We start from the raw sequence: 16,903 nt of genomic DNA on the forward strand, positions 1-16,903 counted from the left end.
CTGGTGGGAATGGAGAGAGAGAGAGTATCTCACTGGTGGGAATGGAGAGAGAGAGAGTATCTCACTGGTGGGAATGGAGAGAGAGAGAGAGAGAGTATCTCACTGGTGGGAATGGAGAGAGAGAGAGAGTATCTCACTGGTGGGAATGGAGAGAGAGTATCTCACTGGTGGGAATGGAGAGAGAGAGCGAGTAACTCACTGGTGGGAATGGAGAGAGAGAGAGTATCTCACTGGTGGGAATGGAGAGAGAGAGTATCTCACTGGTGGGAATGGAGAGAGAGAGTATCTCACTGGTGGGAATGGAGAGAGAGAGAGTATCTCACTGGTGGGAATGGAGAGAGAGAGAGTATCTCACTGGTGGGAATGGAGAGAGAGGGAGTATCTCACTGGTGGGAATGGAGAGAGAGGGAGTATCTCACTGGTGGGAATGGAGAGAGAGGGAGTATCTCACTGGTGGGAATGGAGAGAGGGAGTATCTCACTGGTGGGAATGGAGAGAGAGAGTATCTCACTGGTGGGAATGGAGAGAGAGAGTATCTCACTGGTGGGAATGCAGAGAGTGAGTATCTCACTGGTGGGAATGGAGAGAGAGAGAGTGAGTATCTCACTGGTGGGAATGGAGAGAGAGAGAGAGAGTATCTCACTGGTGGGAATGGAGAGAGAGAGAGAGAGTATCTCACTGGTGGGAATGGAGAGAGAGAGAGAGAGAGTATCTCACTGGTGGGAATGGAGAGAGAGAGAGAGTATCTCACTGGTGGGAATGGAGAGAGAGAGAGTATCTCACTGGTGGGAATGGAGAGAGAGAGTATCTCACTGGTGGGAATGGAGAGAGAGAGTATCTCACTGGTGGGAATGGAGAGAGAGAGTATCTCACTGGTGGGAATGGAGAGAGAGAGTATCTCACTGGTGGGAATGGAGAGAGAGTATCTCACTGGTGGGAATGGAGAGAGAGTATCTCACTGGTGGGAATGGAGAGAGAGTATCTCACTGGTGGGAATGGAGAGAGAGTATCTCACTGGTGGGAATGGAGAGAGAGTATCTCACTGGTGGGAATGGAGAGAGAGTATCTCACTGGTGGGAATGGAGAGAGAGTATCTCACTGGTGGGAATGGAGAGAGAGTATCTCACTGGTGGGAATGGAGAGAGAGTATCTCACTGGTGGGAATGGAGAGAGAGTACCTCACTGGTGGGAATGGAGAGAGAGAGAGAGAGAGAGTATCTCACTGGTGGGAATGGAGAGAGAGAGAGAGAGAGAGTATCTCACTGGTGGGAATGGAGAGAGAGAGAGTATCTCACTGGTGGGAATGGAGAGAGAGAGTATCTCACTGGTGGGAATGGAGAGAGTATCTCACTGGTGGGAATGGGGAGAGAGAGTATCTCACTGGTGGGAATGGAGAGAGAGTATCTCACTGGTGGGAATGGAGAGAGAGTATCTCACTGGTGGGAATGGAGAGAGAGAGAGAGAGAGAGTGTCTCACTGGTGGGAATGGAGAGAGAGAGAGTATCTCACTGGTGGGAATGGAGAGAGAGAGAGTATCTCACTGGTGGGAATGGAGAGAGAGAGAGAGAGTATCTCACTGGTGGGAATGGAGAAAGAGAGAGTTTCTCACTGGTGGGAATGGGGAGAGAGAGAGAGAGAGAGTATCTCACTGGTGGGAATGGGGAGAGAGAGAGTATCTCACTGGTGGGAATGGAGAGAGAGAGAGAGAGAGAGTATCTCTCTGGTGGGAATGGAGAGAGAGAGAGAGAGAGAGTATCTCTCTGGTGGGAATGGAGAGAGAGAGAGAGAGAGTATCTCGCTGGTGGGAATGGAGAGAGAGAGCGAGTATCTCACTGGTGGGAATGGAGAGAGAGAGAGAGAGAGTATCTCACTGGTGGGAATGGAGAGAGAGAGAGTATCTCACTGGTGGGAATGGAGAGAGAGAGAGTATCTCACTGGTGGGAATGGAGAAAGAGAGAGTATCTCACTGGTGGGAATGGGGAGAGAGAGAGAGAGAGAGAGAGTATCTCACTGGTGGGAATGGGGAGAGAGAGAGAGAGAGTATCTCACTGGTGGGAATGGAGAGAGAGAGAGAGAGAGAGAGTATCTCACTGGTGGGAATGGGGAGAGAGTATCTCACTGGTGGGAATGGAGAGAGAGTACCTCACTGGTGGGAATGGAGAGAGAGAGAGAGAGAGAGAGAGAGTATCTCACTGGTGGGAATGGAGAGAGAGAGAGAGAGAGAGTATCTCACTGGTGGGAATGGAGAGAGAGAGAGTATCTCACTGGTGGGAATGGAGAGAGAGAGTATCTCACTGGTGGGAATGGAGAGAGTATCTCACTGGTGGGAATGGGGAGAGAGAGTATCTCACTGGTGGGAATGGAGAGAGAGTATCTCACTGGTGGGAATGGAGAGAGAGTATCTCACTGGTGGGAATGGAGAGAGAGAGAGAGAGAGAGTATCTCACTGGTGGGAATGGAGAGAGAGAGAGTATCTCACTGGTGGGAATGGAGAGAGAGAGAGTATCTCACTGGTGGGAATGGAGAGAGAGAGAGTATCTCACTGGTGGGAATGGAGAGAGAGAGAGAGAGTATCTCACTGGTGGGAATGGAGAAAGAGAGAGTTTCTCACTGGTGGGAATGGGGAGAGAGAGAGAGAGAGAGTATCTCACTGGTGGGAATGGGGAGAGAGAGAGTATCTCACTGGTGGGAATGGAGAGAGAGAGAGAGAGAGAGTATCTCTCTGGTGGGAATGGAGAGAGAGAGAGAGAGAGTATCTCTCTGGTGGGAATGGAGAGAGAGAGAGAGAGAGTATCTCGCTGGTGGGAATGGAGAGAGAGAGCGAGTATCTCACTGGTGGGAATGGAGAGAGAGAGAGAGAGTATCTCACTGGTGGGAATGGAGAGAGAGAGAGTATCTCACTGGTGGGAATGGAGAGAGAGAGAGTATCTCACTGGTGGGAATGGAGAAAGAGAGAGTATCTCACTGGTGGGAATGGGGAGAGAGAGAGAGAGAGAGAGAGTATCTCACTGGTGGGAATGGGGAGAGAGAGAGAGAGAGTATCTCACTGGTGGGAATGGAGAGAGAGAGAGAGAGAGAGAGTATCTCACTGGTGGGAATGGGGAGAGAGAGAGAGAGAGTATCTCACTGGTGGGAATGGAGAGAGAGAGTATCTCACTGGTGGGAATGGGGAGAGAGAGAGAGTATCTCACTGGTGGGAATGGAGAGAGAGAGAGAGAGAGAGGGTATCTCACTGGTGGGAATGGGGGGAGAGAGAGAGAGAGTGTGGGAATGGGGAGAGAGAGAGAGTATCTCACTGGTGGGAATGGAGAGAGAGAGTATCTCACTGGTGGGAATGGGGAGAGAGAGTATCTCACTGGTGGGAATGGGGAGAGAGAGAGAGAGAGAGAGAGTATCTCACTGGTGGGAATGGGGAGAGAGAGAGAGAGAGTGTGGGAATGGGGAGAGAGAGAGAGTATCTCACTGGTGGGAATGGGGAGAGAGAGAGAGTATCTCACTGGTGGGAATGGAGAGAGAGAGAGTATCTCACTGGTGCGAATGGGGAGAGAGAGAGAGAGTATCTCACTGGTGGGAATTGAGAGAGAGAGTTTCTCACTGGGGAATGGAGAGAGAGAGAATCTCACTAACACTGTTAGTCCCCCCTCTCTCGCTGTAATTCTTTTGCACTGTGTTAAGTGTTTGACAGTTTTTCTTGCTTCTCCCTTAATTCTGGAACCTGTGTTTTTTCAGGAGTTCATATTGGACCGTAGGAAACCTGACCTTCAAACTTTGAACCTTCCTCCTAATCTGACCGTCAGAGAGGCTCTGAACCGTGTGCTGAGGCTGCCCTCGGTGGCAAGCAAGAGATACCTGACCAATAAGGTGAGTGGGGACGGGTGGGTGAGAGGGTCGGGTCAGAGAGAGATACCTGACCAATAAGGTGAGAGGGTCGGGTCAGAGAGAGATACCTGACCAATAAGGTGAGTGGGGTCGGATCAGAGAGAGATACCTGACCAATAAGGTGAGTGGAGTCGGGTCAGAGAGAGATACCTGACCAATAAGGTGAGTGGGGTCGGGTCAGAGAGAGATACCTGACCAATAGGGTGAGAGGGTCGGGTCAGAGAGAGATACCTGACCAATAAGGTGAGTGGAGTCGGGTCAGAGAGAGATACCTGACCAATAAGGTGAGTGGAGTCGGGTCAGAGAGAGATCCCTGACCAATAAGGTGAGTGGAGACGGGGAAGATAGAGATACCTGACCAATCGGGAGAGGGGTCGGGTCAGAGAGAGATACCTGACCAATAAGGTGAGTGGGTCGGGTCAGAGAGAGATTCCTGACCAATAAGGTGAGTGGAGTCGGGTCAGAGAGAGATCCCTGACCAATAAGGTGAGTGGAGACGGGGAAGATAGAGATACCTGACCAATCGGGAGAGGGGTCGGGTCAGAGAGAGATCCCTGACCAATAAGGTGAGGGGTCGGGTCAGAGAGAGATACCTGACCAATAAGGTGAGTGGAGTCGGGTCAGAGAGAGATACCTGACCAATAAGGTGAGTGGGGTCGGGTCAGAGAGAGATACCTGACCAATAAGGTGAGTGGAGTCGGGTCAGAGAGAGATTCCTGACCAATAAGGTGAGTGGAGTCGGGTCAGAGAGAGATACCTGACCAATAAGGTGAGTGGAGACGGGGAAGATAGAGATACCTGACCAATCGGGAGAGGGGTCGGGTCAGAGAGAGATACCTGACCAATAAGGTGAGAGGGTCGGGTCAGAGAGAGATACCTGACCAATAAGGTGAGAGGGGACGGGTGGGTGAGAGGGTCGGGTCAGAGAGAGATACCTGACCAATAAGGTGAGTGGGTCGGGTCAGAGAGAGATTCCTGACCAATAAGGTGAGTGGTCGGGTCAGAGAGAGATACCTGACCAATAAGGTGAGTGGGTCGGGTCAGAGAGAGATTCCTGACCAATAAGGTGAGTGGGGACGGGTGGGTGAGAGGGTCGGGTCAGAGAGAGATACCTGACCAATAAGGTGAGTGGGTCGGGTCAGAGAGAGATTCCTGACCAATAAGGTGAGTGGTCGGGTCAGAGAGAGATACCTGACCAATCGGGAGAGGGGTCGGGTCAGAGAGAGATACCTGACCAATAAGGTGAGAGGGTCGGGTCAGAGAGAGATACCTGACCAATAAGGTGAGTGGAGACGGGGAAGATAGAGATACCTGACCAATCGGGAGAGGGGTCGGGTCAGAGAGAGATACCTGACCAATAAGGTGAGAGGGTCGGGTCAGAGAGAGATACCTGACCAATAAGGTGAGTGGGGTCGGGTCAGAGAGAGATGCCTGACCAATAAGGTGAGGGGTCGGGTCAGAGAGAGATACCTGACCAATAAGGTGAGAGGGTCGGGTCAGAGAGAGATACCTGACCAATAAGGTGAGTGGGGTGAGGTCAGAGAGAGATACCTGACCAATAAGGTGAGGGGTCGGGCCAGAGAGAGATACCTGACCAATAAGGTGAGGGGTCGGGCCAGAGAGAGATACCTGACCAATAAGGTGAGGGGTCGGGTCAGAGAGAGATTCCTGACCAATAAGGTGAGGGGTCGGGTCAGAGAGAGATTCCTGACCAATCAGGTGAGTGGGGTCGGGTCAGAGAGAGATACCTGACCAATAAGGTGAGTGGGGTCGGGTCAGAGAGAGATACCTGACCAATAAGGTGAGTGGGGTCGGGTCAGAGAGAGATACCTGACCAATAAGGTGAGTGGGGTGAGGTCAGAGAGAGATTCCTGACCAATCAGGTGAGTGGGGTCGGGTCAGAGAGAGATACCTGACCAATAAGGTGAGTGGGGTCGGGTCAGAGAGAGATACCTGACCAATAAGGTGAGTGGAGTCGGGTCAGAGAGAGATACCTGACCAATAAGGTGAGTGGGGTCGGGTCAGAGAGAGATACCTGACCAATAAGGTGAGTGGGGTGAGGTCAGAGAGAGATTCCTGACCAATAAGGTGAGTGGGGTCGGGTCAGAGAGAGATACCTGACCAATAAGGTGAGTGGGGTGAGGTCAGAGAGAGATTCCTGACCAATCAGGTGAGTGGGGTCGGGTCAGAGAGAGATACCTGACCAATAAGGTGAGTGGGGTCGGGTCAGAGAGAGATACCTGACCAATAAGGTGAGTGGGGTGAGGTCAGAGAGAGATTCCTGACCAATCAGGTGAGTGGGGTCGGGTCAGAGAGAGATACCTGACCAATAAGGTGAGTGGGGTCGGGTCAGAGAGAGATACCTGACCAATAAGGTGAGTGGAGTCGGGTCAGAGAGAGATACCTGACCAATAAGGTGAGTGGGGTCGGGTCAGAGAGAGATACCTGACCAATAAGGTGAGTGGGGTGAGGTCAGAGAGAGATTCCTGACCAATAAGGGGGTCGGTCACTGACGGTCGCCCTCTCTCCTCCCTCAGGTCGATCGCTCGGTGACGGGCCTGGTAGCACAGCAGCAGTGTGTGGGTCACTGACGGTCGCTCTCTCTCCTCCCTCAGGTTGACCGGTCAGTGACGGGCCTGGTTACACAGCAGCAGTGTGTGGGTCACTGACGGTCGCTCTCTCTCCTCCCTCAGGTCGATCGCTCGGTGACGGGCCTGGTTACACAGCAGCAGTGTGTGGGTCACTGACGGTCGCCCTCTCTCCTCCCTCAGGTCGATCGCTCGGTGACGGGCCTGGTTACACAGCAGCAGTGTGTGGGTCACTGACGGTCGCCCTCTCTCCTCCCTCAGGTCGATCGCTCGGTGACGGGCCTGGTTACACAGCAGCAGTGTGTGGGTCACTGACGGTCGCCCTCTCTCCTCCCCCAGGTTGACCGGTCAGTGACGGGCCTGGTTACACAGCAGCAGTGTGTGGGTCACTGACGGTCGCCCTCTCTCCTCCCCCAGGTTGACCGGTCAGTGACGGGCCTGGTTACACAGCAGCTGTGTGTGGGTCACTGACAGTCGCTCTCTCTCCTCCCTCAGGTTGACCGGTCAGTGACGGGCCTGGTTACACAGCAGCAGTGTGTGGGTCACTGACGGTCGCCCTCTCTCCTCCCCCAGGTTGACCGGTCAGTGATGGGCCTGGTTACACAGCAGCAGTGTGTGGGTCACTGACGGTCGCCCTCTCTCCTCCCTCAGGTCGATCGCTCGGTGACGGGCCTGGTTACACAGCAGCAGTGTGTGGGTCACTCACGGTCGCTCTCTCTCCTCCCCCAGGTCGATCGCTCGGTGACGGGCCTGGTTACACAGCAGCAGTGTGTGGGTCACTGACGGTCGCTCTCTCTCCTCCCCAGGTCGATCGCTCGGTGACGGGCCTGGTTACACAGCAGCAGTGTGTGGGTCACTGACGGTCGCTCTCTCTCCTCCCTCAGGTCGATCGCTCGGTGACGGGCCTGGTAGCACAGCAGCAGTGTGTGGGTCACTGACGGTCGCTCTCTCTCCTCCCTCAGGTCGATCGCTCGGTGACGGGCCTGGTAGCACAGCAGCAGTGTGTGGGTCACTGACGGTCGCCCTCTCTCCTCCCTCAGGTCGATCGCTCGGTGACGGGCCTGGTAGCACAGCAGCAGTGTGTGGGTCACTGACGGTCGCTCTCTCTCCTCCCTCAGGTCGATCGCTCGGTGACGGGCCTGGTTACACAGCAGCAGTGTGTGGGTCACTGACGGTCGCCCTCTCTCCTCCCCCAGGTCGATCGCTCGGTGACGGGCCTGGTAGCACAGCAGCAGTGTGTGGGTCACTGACGGTCGCCCTCTCTCCTCCCCCAGGTCGATCGCTCGGTGACGGGCCTGGTAACACAGCAGCAGTGTGTGGGTCACTGACGGTCGCCCTCTCTCCTCCCCCAGGTCGATCGCTCGGTGACGGGCCTGGTAGCACAGCAGCAGTGTGTGGGTCACTGACGGTCGCCCTCTCTCCTCCCCCAGGTCGATCGCTCGGTGACGGGCCTGGTAGCACAGCAGCAGTGTGTGGGTCACTGACGGTCGCTCTCTCTCCTTCCCTCAGGTCGATCGCTCGGTGACGGGCCTGGTAGCACAGCAGCAGTGTGTGGGCCCACTCCACACTCCATTAGCTGACGCGGCCGTCGTTGCACTCTCGTATTTCGACACAGTCGGAGCAGCGACAGCAATTGGGGAGCAGCCAATCAAAGGTCTGATTGACCCTGCGGCCGGAGCTCGGATGGCTGTCGGAGAAGCTCTAACCAATCTGATGTTCGCTCGCGTGACCGAGCTCAAGGTAAGAGTTTAAACCAGTCCCGTCATTGGAGCCTCCCTCGCTGTGACCTGTCCTGACCTGACGTCGTGTCCCTCGCTCGCTGTGACCTGTCCTGACGTGACGTCGTGTCCCTCGCTCGGACCTCTCCTGACCTGACGTCGTGTCCCTCGCTCGCTGTGACCTGTCCTGACCTGACGTAGTGTCCCTCGCTCGCTGTGACCTGTCCTGACCTGACGTCGTGTCCCTCGCTCGCTGTGACCTGTCCTGACCTGACGTCGTGTCCCTCGCTCGCTGTGACCTGCCCTGACCTAACGTAGCGTCCCTCGCTCGCTGTGACCTGTCCTGACCTGACGTCGTGTCCCTCGCTCGCTGTGACCTGTCCTGACCTGACGTCGTGTCCCTCGCTCGGACCTCTCCTGACCTGACGTCGTGTCCCTCTCTCGCTGTGACCTGTCCTGACCTGACGTCGTGTCCCTCGCTCGCTGTGACCTGTCCTGACCTGACGTCGTGTCCCTCGCTCGGACCTCTCCTGACCTGACGTCGTGTCCCTCGCTCGCTGTGACCTGTCCTGACCTGACGTAGTGTCCCTCGCTCGCTGTGACCTGTCCTGACCTGACGTCGTGTCCCTCGCTCGCTGTGACCTGCCCTGACCTAACGTAGCGTCCCTCGCTCGCTGTGACCTGTCCTGACCTGACGTAGTGTCCCTCGCTCGCTGTGACCTGTCCTGACCTGACGTAGTGTCCCTCGCTCGCTGTGACCTGTCCTGACCTGACGTAGTGTCCCTCGCTCGCTGTGACCTGTCCTGACCTGACGTCGTGTCCCTCTCTCGCTGTGACCTGTCCTGACCTGACGTCGTGTCCCTCGCTCGCTGTGACCTGTCCTGACCTGACGTCGTGTCCCTCTCTCGCTGTGACCTGTCCTGACCTGACGTAGTGTCCCTCGCTCGCTGTGACCTGTCCTGACCTGACGTCGTGTCCCTCGCTCGCTGTGACCTGCCCTGACCTAACGTAGTGTCCCTCGCTCGCTGTGACCTGTCCTGACCTGACGTCGTGTCCCTCGCTCGCTGTGACCTGTCCTGACCTGACGTCGTGTCCCTCCCTCGCTGTGACCTGTCCTGACCTGACGTCGTGTCCCTCGCTCGCTGTGACCTGTCCTGACCTGACGTCGTGTCCCTCGCTCGCTGTGACCTGTCCTGACCTGACGTCGTGTCCCTCGCTCGCTGTGACCTGTCCTGACCTGACGTCGTGTCCCTCGCTCGCTGTGACCTGTCCTGACCTGACGTCGTGTCCCTCCCTCGCTGTGACCTGTCCTGACCTGACGTAGTGTCCCTCGCTCGCTGTGACCTGTCCTGACCTGACGTAGTGTCCCCCGCTCGCTGTGACCTGTCCTGACCTGACGTCGTGTCCCTCGCTCGCTGTGACCTGTCCTGACCTGACGTCGTGTCCCTCTCTCGCTGTGACCTGTCCTGACCTGACGTCGTGTCCCTCGCTCGCTGTGACCTGTCCTGACCTGACGTCGTGTCCCTCGCTCGCTGTGACCTGTCCTGACCTGACGTCGTGTCCCTCGCTCGCTGTGACCTGTCCTGACCTGACGTCGTGTCCCTCGCTCGCTGTGACCTGTCCTGACCTGACGTCGTGTCCCTCGCTCGCTGTGACCTGTCCTGACCTGACGTCGTGTCCCTCGCTCGCTGTGACCTGTCCTGACCTGACGTCGTGTCCCTCCCTCGCTGTGACCTGTCCTGACTTGACGTCGTGTCCCTCGCTCGCTGTGACCTGTCCTGACCTGACGTAGTGTCCCTCGCTCGCTGTGACCTGTCCTGACCTGACGTCGTGTCCCTCTCTCGCTGTGACCTGTCCTGACCTGACGTCGTGTCCCTCCCTCGCTGTGACCTGTCCTGACTTGACGTCGTGTCCCTCGCTCGCTGTGACCTGTCCTGACCTGATGTCGTGTCCCTCTCTCGCTGTGACCTGTCCTGACCTGACGTCGTGTCCCTCGCTTGCTGTGACCTGTCCTGACCTGACGTCGTGTCCCTCGCTTGCTGTGACCTGTCCTGACTTGACGTTGTGTCCCTCGCTCGCTGTGACCTGTCCTGACCTAACGTAGTGTCCCTCGCTCGGACCTCTCCTGACCTGACGTCGTGTCCCTCGCTCGGACCTCTCCTGACCTGACGTCGTGTCCCTCGCTCGGACCTCTCCTGACCTGACGTCGTGTCCCTCGCTCGGACCTCTCCTGACCTGACGTCGTGTCCCTCTCTCGCTGTGACCTGTCCTGACCTGACGTCGTGTCCCTCGCTCGGACCTCTCCTGACCTAACGTCGTGTCCCTCGCTCGCTGTGACCTGTCCTGACCTGACGTAGCGTCCCTCGCTCGCTGTGACCTGTCCTGACCTGACGTAGCGTCCCTCGCTCGCTGTGACCTGTCCTGACCTGACGTAGTGTCCCTCGCTCGCTGTGACCTGTCCTGACCTGACGTAGTGTCCCTCGCTCGCTGTGACCTGTCCTGACCTGACGTCGTGTCCCTCTCTCGCTGTGACCTGTCCTGACCTGACGTCTTGTCCCTCGCTCGCTGTGACCTGTCCTGACCTGACGTCGTGTCCCTCTCTCGCTGTGACCTGTCCTGACCTGACGTAGTGTCCCTCGCTCGCTGTGACCTGTCCTGACCTGACGTCGTGTCCCTCGCTCGCTGTGACCTGTCCTGACCTGACGTCGTGTCCCTCGCTCGCTGTGACCTGCCCTGACCTAACGTAGTGTCCCTCGCTCGCTGTGACCTGTCCTGACCTGACGTAGTGTCCCTCGCTCGCTGTGACCTGTCCTGACCTGACGTAGTGTCCCTCGCTCGCTGTGACCTGTCCTGACCTGACGTAGTGTCCCTCGCTCGCTGTGACCTGTCCTGACCTGACGTAGTGTCCCTCGCTCGCTGTGACCTGTCCTGACCTGACGTAGTGTCCCTCGCTCGCTGTGACCTGTCCTGACCTGACGTCGTGTCCCTCGCTCGCTGTGACCTGCCCTGACCTGACGTAGTGTCCCTCGCTCGCTGTGACCTGTCCTGACCTGACGTCGTGTCCCTCGATCGCTGTGACCTGTCCTGACCTGAAGTCGTGTCCCTCGCTCGCTGTGACCTGTCCTGACCCTGACTGCCCTTTCCCTCGGTGTGAGGTGACCTGTCCTGACCCTGACTGCCCTTTCCCTCGGTGTGAGGTGACCTGTCCTGACCCTGACTGCCCTTTCCCTCGGTGTGAGGTGACCTGTCCTGACCCTGACTGCCCTTTCCCTCGGTGTGACCTGTCCTGACCCTGACTGTAGTGTCCCTCGGTGTGACCTGTCCTGACCCTGACTGCCGTTTCCCTCGGTGTGAGGTGACCTGTCCTGACCCTGACTGTAGTGTCCCTCGGTGTGAGGTGACCTGTCCTGACCCTGACTGTCCTTTCCCTCGGTGTGACCTGTCCTGACCCTGAATGTAGTATCCCTCGGTGTGAGGTGACCTGTCCTGACCCTGACTGTCCTTTCCCTCGGTGTGAGGTGACCTGTCCTGACCCTGACTGTAGTGTCCCTCGGTGTGAGGTGAGCTGTCCTGACCCTGACTGCCCTTTCCCTCGGTGTGAGGTGACCTGTCCTGACCCTGACTGTAGTGTCCCTCGGTGTGACCTGTCCTGACCCTGACTGCCCTTTCCCTCGGTGTGAGGTGACCTGTCCTGACCCTGACTGTAGTGTCCCTCGGTGTGACCTGTCCTGACCCTGACTGTAGTGTCCCTCGGTGTGAGGTGACCTGTCCTGGCCCTGACTGCCCTTTCCCTCGGTGTGAGGTGACCTGTCCTGACCCTGACTGTAGTGTCCCTCGGTGTGACCTGTCCTGACCCTGACTGTAGTGTCCCTCGGTGTGAGGTGACCTGTCCTGGCCCTGACTGCCCTTTCCCTCGGTGTGAGGTGACCTGTCCTGACCCTGACTGCCCTTTCCCTCGGTGTGACCTGTCCCGACTCTGACTGCCCTTTCCCTCGGTGTGAGGTGACCTGTCCTGACTCTGACTGCCCTTTCCCTCGGTGTGAGGTGACCTGTCCTGACACTGACTGTAGTGTCCCTCGGTGTGACCTGTCCTGACCCTGACTGCCCTTTCCCTCGGTGTGAGGTGACCTGTCCTGACCCTGACTGTAGTGTCCCTCGGTGTGACCTGTCCTGACCCTGACTGCCCTTTCCCTCGGTGTGAGGTGACCTGTCCTGACCCTGACTGTAGTGTCCCTCGGTGTGAGGTGACCTGTCCTGACCCTGACTGTAGTGTCCCTCGGTGTGAGGTGACCTGTACTCTCTGTTCCAGGATGTGAAGTGTAGCGGTAACTGGATGTGGCCTGCCAAGCTGCCGGGTGAGGGGGCCGCCTTGTACGATGCCTGTGTGGCCATGTGCCGTGTGATGGCCGAGCTGGGAGTTGCAGTGGATGGTGGGAAGGATTCTCTGAGTATGGCGGCTCGAGTGGGAGGGGAGACAGTGAAGGCACCAGGTAAGGAGAGTCACCCGGGCCCTGTCATAGAATCATAGTATTGTACAGCACAGGAGGAGGCCATTCGTCCCATCGAACCAGTGCTGGCTCTATGCAAGAGCAATCCAGCTAGTCCCACTGCCTCGCCCTATCCCCGTAGCCCTCCAAATTTTTTCCTTTCAAGTATTTATCCAGTTCCCTTTCGTAGGCCAAGATTGAATCTGCCTCCACCACCCCCTCAGGCAGTGCATTCCAGATCCTAACCACTCACTGTGTAAAAAAGATTTTCCTCATGTCACCTTTGGTTCCTTTACCAATCACCTTAAATCTGTGTCCTCTGGTTCTTGACCCTTCTGCCAATGGGAACAGTTTCTCTCTATCTACTCTGTCTAGACCCTTCATGATCTTAAACACCTCGATCAAATCTCCCCTTAACCTTCTCTGTTCCAAGGAGAACAACCCCAGCTTCTCCAGTCTATCCACGTAACTAAAGTCTCTCATCCCTGGTACCATTCCAGTAAATCTCTTCTGCACCATCTCGAAGACCTTCACATCTTTCCTAAGGTGTGATGCCCAGAATTCTCCAGCTGAGGCCTAACCAGTGTTATCATAGAATCATAGAAGTTACAACATGGAAACAGGCCCTTCGGCCCAACATGTCCATGTCGCCCAGTTTATACCACTAAGCTCGTCCCAATTGCCTGCACTTGGCCCATATCCTCTATACCCATCTTACCCATGTAACTGTCCAAATGCTTTTTAAAAGACAAAATTGTACCCGCCTCCACTACTGCCTCTGGCAGCTCGTTCCAGACACTCACCACCCTTTGAGTGAAAAAATTGCCCCTCTGGACCCTTTTGTATCTCTCCCCTCTCACCTTAAATCTATGTCCCCTCGTTATAGACTCCCCTACCTTTGGGAAAAGATTTTGACTATCTACCTTATCTATGCCCCTCATTATTTTATAGACTTCCATAAGATCACCCCTTAACCTCCTACTCTCCAGGGAAAAAAAGTCCCAGTCTGTCTAACCTTTCCCTTTAAGTCAAACCATCAAGTCCCGGTAGCATCCTAGTAAATCTTTTCTGCACTCTTTCTAGTTTAATAATATCCTTTCTATAATAGGGTGACCAGAACTGTACACAGTATTCCAAGTGTGGCCTTACTAATGTCTTGTACAACTTCAACAAGACATCCCAACTCCTGTATTCAATGTTCTGACCAATGAAACCAAGCATGCTGAATGCCTTCTTCACCACCCTATCCACCTGTGACTCCACTTTCAAGGAGCTATGAACCTGTGTTTTATAAAGGTTTAGCATAACTTCCTTGTTTTTGTACTCGATCCCTCTATTAATAAAGCCCAGGATCCCGTATACTTTTTAACAGCCTTCTCAACCTGTCCTGCCACTTCCAAAGATTTCTGTACACACAACCCCAGGTCTCTCTGTTCCTGCACCCCCTTTAAAATTGAACCATTTTATTTATTTTGCCTCTCCTCATTCTTCCGACCAAAATGTATCACTTCACACTTCTCTGTGTTAAATTCCATCTGTCATGTGTCTGCCCATTTCACCAGTCTGTCACTATCCTCCTCATCGTTTACTACATTTCCGAGTTTCGTGTCCTCTACAAACTTTGAAATTATACCCTCTATACCCAAGTCCAGGTCATTAATATATATGAAAGAGAGTAGTGGTCCTAATACTGACCCCTGGGGAACACCACTGTATACTTCCCTCCAGTCTGAAAAACAACCGTTCACCACGACTCTCTGCTTCCTGTCCCCAAGCTAATTTCAGAGACACACTGTCACTGTCCCTCTAATCACATTTTTGGAACAAATCTATTATGTGGCACTTTATCAAATGTCCTTTGAAAGTCCATATCCACAACATCAACCTCACTCCCCTCATCGACCCTATCCGTTAACCCATCGAGGAACTTGATCGAGTTAGTCAAACACAATTTCCCTTTAACAAATCCGTGCTGACTTTCATTCATTAGCCCAGACCTTTCCAAGTGCCAATTAATTCTGTCCCAGATTATTGTCTCTGAAAGTTTCCCCATCACCGACGTTGGACTGACTGGCCTGTGAGTGCCAGCTTTACCCCTCTCCCCTTTTTTGAACAGGGGTGTAAACATTTGCAATCCCCCAGTCCTGCGGTACCGTCCCCATATCTGCAGATGTTTGGAAGACTGTGGCCAGACCCTCTGTAATTTCCACCCTCACTTCCCTCAGTAACCTGGGACACATCCCATCGTGCCCGGGGACGTTTCGACTTTGAGCACTGCCAATCTTTTAATCACCTCCTCTTTATCTATTTTAATCCTCTCCAATATCACGACCACCTCCTCCTTTACTGATACAAGTGCAGCATCCTCTTCTCCAGTGAAGACAGATGCCAAGTGTTCATTTAGTGCCTCAGCCATGCCCTCTGCCTCTGAATCGGCCCCACCCTTCCTTTCACTGCCCTTTTACTATTTATATCTTTATGAAAGACTTTTGGGTTCCCCTTTGATGTTAGCTGCTAATCTATTCCCATACTCTCTCATTGCCCCTCTTCCCTTGTTTAAATCTCCTCTGTACTGTCTGTATTCAGCCTGTTCTCTGCTGTATTATGAACCTGACATTAGTCAGAAGCCTCCTTTTAATCTTCGCTCTCTTTAGTCACCCAGGGAGCTGTCGTTCTTTCCGTTCTCCTGAATGACGATGATTTCTCTCCTGATTCGCAGGTTCCCTTGTGGTCTCTGTTTACGCCGTGTGTCCTAACATCACCGACACTGTAACCCCAGACCTGAAAAATCCCCATGGACAAGGTACAGTATCAATCACTGATAGGGTGGGGGGCAGCGCAGGCCTGGGGGAAGGGGTGGGGGGCAGCGCAGGCCTGGGGGAAGGGGTGGGGGGCAGCGCGGGCCTGGGGGAAGGGGTGGGGGGCAGCGCGGGCCCGGGGGGGTGCTGGGGGGCGTCGCGGGCCCGGGGGGGGGCGCCGGGGGGCGGCGCGGGTCCGGGGGGGGGGGGGCGGGGGCAGCGCGGGCCTGGGGGGAGGGCCGGGGGGCAGCGCGGGCCCGTGGGGGTGCGGGTCCGAGTCTCGGGGTCCGGGTACTGGGCTGACCCACTCTCTCCTTGTTTCAGGGCTGACTCACACTCTCTCTCTCTCTCTCTCTCTCTCACTCTCTCTTTCCTTGTTTCAGGGCTGCTCCTGTATGTACCGATCACTCCTGGTCAGTACCGACTGGGAGGAGGTGCCTTGGCTCAGTGTTACTCACAGATCGGGAATGATTGCCCTGACTTGGACCGTCCGCACAACCTGGTCTCCTGTTTCACCGTCACCCAGCAACTCCTGGCGGGTGAGTCCTGGAGCCCACAGTGTGTCTCCCACCTTCTCCAGTGTTTCCAGCACACTCTCCCTCTCCGCTGTTCATCATAGAATCCTCACAGGAATTTGCAGCACAGAAGGAGGCCATTCAGTCCATCGTGTCCGTGCCGGCCGAAAAAGACCTATCCAGCCTAATCCCACTTTCCGGCTCTTGGTCCGTAGCCCTGTAGGTTCCAGCACTTCAGGTGCACATCCAGGTACTTTTTAAATGAGTTGAGGGTTTCTGCCTCTCCCACCCTCTCGGAGTCAGTTCCAGACCCCCACCACCCTCTAATCCTTCTACCAATTACTTTAAATCTATGCCCCTTGGTCACTGGTCCCTCTGCAAAGGGAAATAGGTCCTCCCTATCCACTCAATCCAGGCCCCTCATAATTTTCTACACCTCAATTAAATCTCCCCTCAGCCTCCCCTGTTCCAATGAAAACAACCCCAGCCTATCCAATCTTTCCTCATAGCTAAAATTCTCCATTCCTGGCAAACTCCTCACAAATCTCCTCTGTACTCTCTCTAGTGCAATCACATCTTTCCTATAATGTGGTGACCAGAACTGTACGCAGTACTCAAGCTGTGGCCTAACTAGTGTTTTATATAGTTCCAGCATAACCTCCCTGCTCTTATATTCTATGGCTCGGCTAATAAAGGATAGTATCCCGTATGCCTTCTTAACCACCTTATCTACCTGTCCTGCTACCTTCAGGGATCTGTGGACATGCTCTCCAAGGTTCCTCACTTCCTCTACACCTCTCAATATCCTCCCATTTGCCTTATTTGCTCTCCCTAAATACATTACCTCACACTTCTCCAGATTCCATTTGCCACTTTTCTGCCCATCTGACCAGTCCATTAATATCTTCCTGCAGTCTA

General features: G+C 55.1%; 1 protein-coding gene across 1 annotated transcript in view; it reads left to right on the forward strand.

Annotated features, from left to right (window-relative positions):
• The window catches only part of LOC137319862 (phosphoribosylformylglycinamidine synthase-like), a gene marked incomplete at its 5' end in the record, with an annotated part of 70,887 nt that extends 54,783 nt beyond the window's left edge, over positions 1 to 16,104 (forward strand). Inside the window, 5 exons of the mRNA XM_067981774.1 lie at positions 3,730 to 3,861; positions 7,977 to 8,207; positions 12,495 to 12,675; positions 15,392 to 15,475; positions 15,854 to 16,104. Of these exons, the coding sequence (XP_067837875.1) occupies positions 3,730 to 3,861; positions 7,977 to 8,207; positions 12,495 to 12,675; positions 15,392 to 15,475; positions 15,854 to 16,089 (864 nt within the window). The remainder of the gene's footprint in view (positions 1 to 3,729; positions 3,862 to 7,976; positions 8,208 to 12,494; positions 12,676 to 15,391; positions 15,476 to 15,853) is intronic.
• Between the last annotated feature and the right edge of the window lie 799 nt (positions 16,105 to 16,903).

This window comes from Heptranchias perlo, unplaced genomic scaffold, assembly GCF_035084215.1.
Source record: "Heptranchias perlo isolate sHepPer1 unplaced genomic scaffold, sHepPer1.hap1 HAP1_SCAFFOLD_910, whole genome shotgun sequence".
Lineage (NCBI taxonomy): Eukaryota > Metazoa > Chordata > Chondrichthyes > Hexanchiformes > Hexanchidae > Heptranchias > Heptranchias perlo.